This window comes from Poecilia reticulata, chromosome 18 (genome assembly GCF_904066995.2).
Source record: "Poecilia reticulata chromosome 18, P_reticulata-male-v2, whole genome shotgun sequence".
Classification (NCBI taxonomy): domain Eukaryota; kingdom Metazoa; phylum Chordata; class Actinopteri; order Cyprinodontiformes; family Poeciliidae; genus Poecilia; species Poecilia reticulata.
The window spans coordinates 8,715,251-8,724,692 of NC_088847.1; the positions used below are offsets into that span (position 1 = coordinate 8,715,251).

General features: G+C 38.6%; 1 protein-coding gene across 1 annotated transcript in view; it reads left to right on the top strand.

The window, feature by feature from the left end:
• Positions 1-9,164, top strand: part of tnfsf10l (TNF superfamily member 10, like) — a 74,085-nt gene extending 64,921 nt beyond the window's left edge. The window contains exons 3-7 of the mRNA XM_008435340.3: positions 1,472-1,508; positions 1,590-1,691; positions 3,419-3,582; positions 4,401-4,511; positions 4,595-9,164. Coding sequence (XP_008433562.1) covers positions 1,472-1,508; positions 1,590-1,691; positions 3,419-3,582; positions 4,401-4,511; positions 4,595-4,780 — 600 coding nt within the window. The 3' untranslated portion in view covers positions 4,781-9,164. The remainder of the gene's footprint in view (positions 1-1,471; positions 1,509-1,589; positions 1,692-3,418; positions 3,583-4,400; positions 4,512-4,594) is intronic.
• Positions 9,165-9,442: the final 278 nt, after the last annotated feature.

The following is a 9,442-nucleotide window of genomic DNA, read 5'->3' on the forward strand; positions in this document are numbered from 1 at the left end:
CTGAGAATCAACGTACCTTTCCAGGAAAACAGATTGTCTGCCATCATCGGTGGGCATGCTAACTAGCATTAGCATTCAAAACATGCTACCTTGTGGGGAACTAGCTTTTGCCTAGCGGAGAGCAAGGAGGAGGGTAAACTAAAGTTACTGCAGCTTAAATTGGTTAACGATAAATTGAAAAACATCTAACACACTGATATTATTTATGCTTTCAGTACTTTCTACTTGAATTATCTTTACATATTGCCCTTTAGAAGTAAGTCGTTTGCTGCAAATTAAAGTATAATGGAAAACTCTTAAACATTGCCCAAAACTAAGGATGTTTTCTCTGGAGTCGACGCCCGCTGTGGAGCGGGCAAAAACTCCTCAGTCACTCAAAGAAAAAAGAAAAAAACAAAAAGGCCGCGTGAGAAGTGTTGAGTTAAATTTTGTCGGACATTAGAGACTTCTAACTTTATAAAAGTAGTGTTTTTATATTGATTTTGTTTTATATTTACTTCGAAATAAAACCAGAAATATGTTCTATCATGTCAGCACCCCCTTCCTGTGGAGAGAAGAACTGCGATTAGTTATGTTTTATGATCAAAAGGTGAACGAATGCAACATGAACTCCATTTTCCCGATGTCCTCAAACGTACCACATGTCTGAAGCGACCAATCAGAAAGCATTGTCGGCCATTTTGTGTGACTCGTCACCGGGCAGACTTAAATGCAGACAACGTGGAAATAATGACAAAAAAAAAAACCGCCTGGGAAATTGCCCACAATGTGCTGTAAAAGTATGTACCAATTAGTTTTGGCTATGTTTGTACACAAGTTCTTAAAATTTACAAAAAGTTTCATTTTAGGCTATAAAAACGATTCAATCAGTATTTTTTTTTATGTTATTATACAAATATCATGATTTTTTTTTTACTCAGATTTTGTTTTTGTGTGTTTTTTTCATCCAGTGGGAAAATGCATTTTGTCAAAATGAAACAAATACTGTAAAATCATGAAGCTTAGGTTGTGCTGAAAATAATGATACCAAACAAGTAAATGAAAATAGTTTTTATGGTGAAAATACAAGGGTAAATTCAAAATTAGACCAAAACGGCCATTTAGACACAAGACTACTAAGGGTTGGTTTTTGTTCCCAATGTCAATCTTGAGTTTTCTTAAGAATATGCAACTTCTGAAAACCAGTTCCAGTAAAGTTATAGATAAAACAGATCAAAAGTTTGGCAGTGAGATTAAATTTGTACATTCATATACTTTGCAAGAAAACGGATGTGACACAATCAGTTATTTGAGGTTTTCTTACGCTCTTCAAAGTAACCTCCTTTGGATTTTCGATCATGGCCTGATGGTTGTGTAAAATCCTTGTGTTCTGCTTTTATTAACCGGAAATGTTTGAGAAAAAAAAACTTACAGAATATTTATTGTCATTCGTGGCATTTTTGTTGATCCAAGTGTTTCCATCTTCTTTCAGGTGACGGAGAACATCATCTCCAAACAAACCTTCATTGGTGAGTCTCTCTCTCTCTAACACACACCCTATTATTTATCCGCAGCATTCTTTCCTAAGGGTTTTCTTTTCTCCCTGACAGAGGCGAGAACAATGCCTCGCTCTTTCAACAACTCAAAGTTCATGAGCTCCGTGGCCCAGAGGCCGTCTGCCCACCTGACTCTTCGGGACACCAGCTCTCAAGGTGAGACGGGATGAAAGTCACCCAGGATCCTCCGTCTAAGCAACGGTGGAAACGGCAAAGATGCTGAACGTGATTTCCCCTTTGCCAACACGCGTCTGTTCAAATGATGCTAAGGTCTGATCTGAATGGAGCACCATGTTGAATCGGTTTACAGGAATACAAATCCCAGCAGAACTTTGTCAAAAGGCATTAGCAATCTCGTTTTGACGTCAAACAGACACAAACAGTGGGGAAGACACTTCACAGGAGCAGCTGTTGTTCATGCTAACTCACACGGATTGCATTAAATGTTCTTTAAATCATCTTTACTTTCATATCTATGTGTGCTCTCCAGGATAAACATCTGTGTTTTTAGATTTTTCAATTTTCCCAGCTCAGATTTGGTTTAAACAAGTCCTTCAAAAGCCCTGATTTCATTCAAAACAGCTGAAATCCTGTTTCTTTTGCAATTCAGAGCCATCCGAAGAGGAAAACAATTGCTCAACCCATCAGTTATTTCATGGTGAGCATCCAGTAAGATGGGCACCCAAAATCACTTAGAGACATTGACTAGGAATAAATTATAGGTTATAAATGATGATTAAACAACTGTTTGTGTTGTCAAAAATACTTTGCAGTTGGACTTTGTCTTTCATCTGCCTGTTATCCAGACTTTGGCATTTCATTTGAAACTGGCGTGCAAGTCTAAGGGTGTTAACAATCTGGCAAAGGCTGCATGATGTTGTTTCCACTGCGTTGACAAAGGGCAAGGAATGTATGCTTGTGTGTATGTGTGTTGTGTGTAAGGGAAGGAGGACGAGAGGGTGAGGTTCACACATTCAGCCTGGATTTCTCATAAGGAAGTTCAGCAGTGAGACAAACACCGAGGGAAGTCCTCTGATGATGTAGAGGAAGTGTTTAACCTGCAACTGCCGAGAAAAACTGAAGCATGTTAGCTTAGCTGCCCAACTGCTGTTCATAAGTTCACTTTATGTGAACCAGTGTTGTTTCTATTCAGCTGGAGAAAGCTGTGGCACAACCAGGCATTGATTTGTTCTATGAATCTACTGAACATTTCAGTGGGTTCATCGTCACCTGGTGACACTGACATAGAGCTGAGTGTCATCTGCATAGATGATAACTAATCTGAGCTACAGGCTAAACCCATTTGTATTTCCTGTTCTCTATTTGGGTTTTGGTTTACATAAAAGAGCTGGATCACTCAACATGACTCAACAATAATAAGGAAGACAATAATAATCCAGAACTGCACCGTCTAGAGTCATTGAAGTAGTAATTACGGAACAGCAGCAGTGAAAATATGGCAGAACAGATGGATACATTCTCCTTATGATTTAGGCCAATATACAGCTTGACATTAAATCCATTTTTGACATCAACTCAGATAATGTGCTCCCATTCAAAATTATGTGCCTAAAAGTCAGCATGAGATGTCAAAATATGTTATCCAGATTATATAAAGTAGCTTAATGTGCATAAACACTAAAACATGTGCTTTGAAGAATTAGAGTCACGCAAGTCTGCATTGTTACACTTTTCCTACCACTAAAACGGACATAAATTTTAATTCTTCATGAAAGTCGTTTGAATTCTCATCACTGCTTTGCCTTTACATTCTGCTTTATCAAACGCCGCCTCCACTGTTGAACTTTCGTCAATTTTTTTAGTACAATCCATCTTGCTGAGAATCTGCAATATTTCAATACTTTTCTAATGTGTACTTGCAGGGTTTTCTCCCTACCCGATTCCTACAGCGGGCCTCCACCAGTCCTGTCGCCATGTGGTCCGCTCGTGGGCCAATCAGAGCTTTGGAGCTCACCTGCACAACATGACGCTGAGCAATGGGAAGCTGCGAGTTCCTCAAGACGGGCGGTACTACCTGTACTCACAGGTGATAATTCTCATAATACTGGCTCAAATGAGAGAGAAAGGTTAAAGGGGCAGTATTATGTAAAATCAACTCTATTTTTTAGCTTTACATCATGATATGTTGTTATTGCCTCATCAAAAACATTCCTGGAGTGTTGCCTTAATTCTTTCATGCATGTTTAAAAAATCCTTTAATCTCCATGGCAACCATTCAGCTGTGCAAAATACCTGGGTGGACCTAGCTCCGCCTACGAAAACAAAGCTCCTCCTTGAAGTTGCAATTGACAGAGTATCTGCCACTCCCCCACTCAACCCCTCAGACTAGCCAGCAGTAATTAGCAAACCGGTGGATCTGCTAATTTGATCATACAAGCTACTTCACAGCACAATGCTGGTAAAACCGTTTCCAAAGGGTTAATAGAGGAGCCATGTTGTGATGACTTCCTGAAGATGGAGTTTCAGAAAGGGAAGGAGTTTCTTAAAGAGACAGAGGCCCAATTTCAAGGCGTTAAATTTCAAAGTAAATTTTTTTTTTCATTCTTACTTTATAAATATATATGTACAACTTTTTAACAACTGAAGGTAACATATCTACTTAATTTTGCTATAAAATAGCATTATATGCCTGAAAAATACATAATACTGCCTCTATAAAAGGGAACCACAGCTTTACTGGTCCTAAATGCTCACTTGAAAAACTCAACTGTTGCATCAATAGAAACGATCCTTGACTACTGAATGTTCTTAAAAAGCCGTGGAGCTAAGTATCCGTGACTTATCAAAAAGAACAAGGACGCTATGCACCGGTCATAATCATCCTTTGCTGGTGGTTACTTGCAGGTATATTTTCGGTATCCGTCTCCAGCAGCCAGTGACGGGGACCAGCGCAGCGTCAGCCACCAGCTGGTGCAGTGCGTCTACAAGAAAACCTCCTACCCAAGCCCGATACAGGTATGCCGTCAGGTTTTCCCTACGTAGACCAATCGGATATGAACCGTTAACTCACTGTGATTGTCTCTGTCTGGTTCTTCCAGCTCCTGAAGGGGGTGGGAACCAAATGCTGGGCTCCAGATGCCGAGTATGCCCTGCACTCAGTCTACCAGGGGGGCCTGTTTGAGCTGAGGGCCGGCGACGAACTCTTCGTATCTGTCTCCTCTCCTACTATGGTGAATGCCGATGATTCGTCCAGTTACTTCGGGGCCTTCCGCTTGGACCTTTAAGAGAACGTGATGGGAGATGATTGGTAAAAGAGACGCTACGGAGGAAATGGAGACAATGAAACAGACACCTTTTTAATATCAATTGATTACAATTGTGAGCCTCGTTCTTGACACACTAAATGAGGAAAACGATTGGGAACCCTGCAAGAGGTTTGAGTGAAAGGGAGAGAAGAGTGGATTTGTCTTTCCTACTTCCCACTGAGAGAAAAATCGGTTGAGAGACGTGCAATCATCAATATGAGAGGACAGTACTAATTTCCAGTCGATTCTTGCAGTTTGGATTTCCCAAAAGAAGATCATTTGGACATCCCCGCTGAAAACAATCTCGGTGAATTTCCTGTTTTAAACAAACTTTGTTGTAAAAAGCAATCGTACCCACGGATCTCCGAACCAAAGAATGTACACACCCGTCTTCTGCATCAAAGATGTGAAGAAGGGCTTTCGAACGGTAGCAGAAGAAGCGCAATGATCAAACCAAAGCAAACTGTCTTGAGTTTAACTTTTCTAAGCGTGCCATGAGAGTACTGTACATATATAGGCCTTACGATGAGATGTGACCTGCGGTGATTTTTTTTTAAAGTCTTAATTCATTTGTATTTTTACTTTGACTTGACCTGAAAACCACTTGGACTAGAACCATGAACTGTATGAAAAGTATGACAGAGGATAAGGATTTCCTTTTCTGGCTGGATACTGTAAGGAACTGTGATCAGACGAGAACTTTCTGAAGAAGAGTCTGTAAAGAGAAGTGAAAACAAAGAGGACAAAGGTGAAATCTTGTAAATGGTAATAAGAATGAGCCCAGCAAAGCAGAGGAAGATAAAAAAAAGACTCACAGAGGCTCAGGGTGGCATGCAGCCCAACCAGTCTCTTGATCTTCCCTTCTGTCAATGATTTCTTCATGTTTTCTCATAAAAAGTTTAATCTATGTTGCCTTTCTTGTCTAACCTGTGAAGTTGAATCGTGTTTTACTGTAAGAAAAGAATCAGAATGTGCAGAAAAACACTAGTTGCTCAGTTGCAAACATTCACAGCTAGCATGGTTGAAAAAGTAAAATTGTGAACATTTGGGTTTTTTTTTTTGTTTAGGGACTACGTTGCATCTAGCACCTTGTACATTGAAATACATTCAGATAAATGTTCAAATGCTAAATTTATCTCAGTTGTAATCTTCCAACCTCCTAAAATAGGTGAAAATAACATGTTAAAATACTTGCGTAAACCCATGCATCAATGTGTGCCAGAGCAAGATTTTAGCTTTTTTTTTTTTTTTAAATAAATCAAAAAGCCATTTTGCTGCCTTCTGATAAGCCACCACCAGAGGGTGCTGAAAGGTCAAAGGTGAATTTAGTGTGTGAAAAAAAATCACATTAATTTGAAAGCTTGGGTGGAAAAAAGTGCAAATATATGTTTAATTTTATCCTGTGAAATATTCTGTTTCTTTTTTCCTGATATCAGTTTGCTAACGCCAAGTGTTGCATAGTTTTACCAGATAAATGGGAAGACAAAGGGCTTGTTTATTAGAAGAGACACATTTGAAAAAAAAATCTTAATTGGTATAAAGCTGGGAAAGCTCAGTCAGCACCTGAAGCATGCGTGAGATAAACTAGTGAGGGGAAGTGCACTCATGGTTTTACACTATGTAGAGTAGCATTAGTGCCAGTCATGCTATGCTAAGCTAACCCTGTCAGAGCATAAAGTTTCATCTAACTGATTCACTCTATATTCTGTTATTCGCATTATATTGTTTTTGTCTCGTTATCAAAAAATTAAGTTAAGCCGATAATACAGAACAGACCGCTGATGTCATACCACACAGCTCAGCTACCAATGAGGCTAGTTTAAGCTAACCCAAGTCCATATGTTAAAAGAACCGTAACTGGTTCACTTTATTTATTTCTTGTACTCGTTTTGGCTGGTTTGGATATGGGTTCATTGGTGTTTGGCAAACTAATTTCAAATAATAAGTTGGCTATAACTTAAAATAATCATTTTGCTGCTGTAGTTAGCATTACAAAGTGCTCCATACGAACTACCACATCTTGATCTGCTACACGGAAAACCAACATCGACGACTCTGGGGTCCATTCCCTGTTAAGGTTTCATTTCTTCAAAATTTATCCAACTGAGATGTGATCTATTTGCTCAAGAATTTGTGTTGTACACCATGTGGAAAAAGTGGCCACTGGCATTTGTTTACTTAATTTTGTCAAGAAATTGTAAATAATGTCATAGAACCAATTAATTGCTGTGATATAATCCTTCCCCCATGGACCAGGGGGCGTTAAATATATTTTAAAATCAAAGTTAATGTTAGTATTATCTCCTTTATTTACATTAGAAAGATGTAATTTTGTTTTAAATTTGTAGAAAAAAAAGAAAGAAATTCTTATAGCAGTGATATGCCAACAGCTAGTCTGAACCATAAATGCTTTTGATTATTTTAGCCATTTAAAATAACTCAAACTGAAAATGCAGACCTTGTACACTTTCACAAGAGACCGCAGTTGTTTGTCACCATTATCCCAGTTTAACAATGGCCTTGCCACAGCTCTAAAATTACATCAGCTCATGCCAATAGCTAACTTACTAGCATGATGTGGCAGATCCGCTAACAGTCAAACTGCTGGGTTAAGTTCTAGCCAACTGACAAGTCGCAGATGATGTTGTAGTCGGCAAAGTCAGCCAACGCAATGTTAGGCTTCCAACATTCTTTTGGGAATGTTTCATCTTGAGGGGAAAAGAATACATTTAACAACAAAGCCTAGAAGACTTATCTCTGCTAATAATGTGTGTTTATATGAACAAGTTCAATACGAGCAGGCTAAAATCTGTTAGCTAGCCGTTAGCCTTGAACTACAAAATCTTTTTACTGTAGTTAAGGGATCCATTACTGATTTCACTTTAAGAAATCCAAACTATCTCTGTAACAAGCTTAGACACTAAACTGTTGAGGTTAGCATTCGTAACACTAAGTTTCACTTGGTCAATAAAAGGATATAAACGAAAACCATTGGCTCTTAAGACAATAGAAATGTGTTTTTTTTCTGTCCATTTTCCCTTTTTATTGTAAATTAGGGTTACATCAACCAAAAAGTTACTCGTTAGGACTGCCTCTTTTTTATTTCACTTCCTAGCTTTAATGTTTTGTGGGAAGTAAAGCAGAAAATGTAACTGTCAAAACTGAAACTGGTGGTGATAGTTCAATCTAGATGGAACAAGATATCAGGAAACATATTGTCCAAAAAGTGCCTTTAAGGTTTGTTGTTGAATTTCATGTCTGATGTACTTTGCAGTTTTGTAAGAATTTTACAACTCTTACTTCAACAATAAAATAAAAAAAATGAGCTAAAGCTAATTTGTCAGGGATGAAAGGTCAAATTAAATATGACTATGACATAAATGGACTGTTTTACACACGCACCAGAAAAATAAGACACCTCTCCCAGAGGTATGCAGCAGTTATAAGACAAACCCCAAAGACAAAGTTTTGGAAGACAGCCCAGATAAAGAAAGTCACAGACAGACGTAAATAAAAAAAAGTGTTTTGGGAAGAAGCAAGATATTCACTGACACAAACCATGCACCACCTAGCACTGACTCGACCCCTACACGTTTTCTTTTCGCTGGTATGTGGACATGTATGCCCATAAAAGACACACACACACATACATCAGCTCTCACTACATGCCGGCCAGCATGTGCTCTGCAGACACACACATCATTTGGTGTCACACTGTGGAAAAGCACAAACACTCAGATTTATACACACTCAGAAATTTACGGCGCAGCCTCCCTGTGCCATCTGGTTGTTGTCAGTGGTCAGGTCTTGTGTGTGGGTGTGTATGCGTGTGTGTGTGTGTGTGCTCTTACTGTATGGGTTTGTTTAAACAGCTTATGTCACAATCACAATTAAGAAATGAAGTCGAACAAATCAAACGCACCTTTCTTTGCCTTTCCACTTGCATGGTTTTCCCAGGAGAAAAGGACATTTCTACACACAAGCTGACATTTTGACTCAGAACAGAAATTTGTGCGGTCAGATGAGGTAATAATTCAAGTTTAATGGTTTAACTTGAAAAATTATTGCAGTTTCACCCTTTTTTTATTCTTTTTTTGGACTGGTTGTGCTTCCCATCAATGTTCTGTCTTGCTCTTCATGTTTGACCCTCAGCATGTTATTTCAAAAGGGCAAAAGTCTCCCAGTTTCCCCCCCAACCCCCTTAAAAACATCACATTATTATCACAATATACCAGACCACATTGCAACAGTAAATCCATCATTGAATGTCTAAGGGCTTTGTTTCTACTGAACAGTTTTCTACGTAGCTGTGAACATTAGTGGCACAGTGTTGTTGGGAAAATAAACAAATATCTGACTACAACCCCGTGTCTGTGAAAATGTGTTGACTGAAAATGTAAAGTTTCAATTTAGTGATCACAATTTTTTTGTTTGTTTAGATTATGATTCAAACACAACCTCTGCCGACTTTTGCTTGGCGAAAAGAAATAAATGTACTTCACGGTTATGAAAACATGTTTCTGGAGGTAATTATGCGTGTCGAAATAATATTTAAAATTACAAACAGTGTGCTATGTTTTTTTCGGCAAGTCTTTGAGTCATTACTTTTGGTATGTTAGGTTAGGTCACTAAAATTCACAC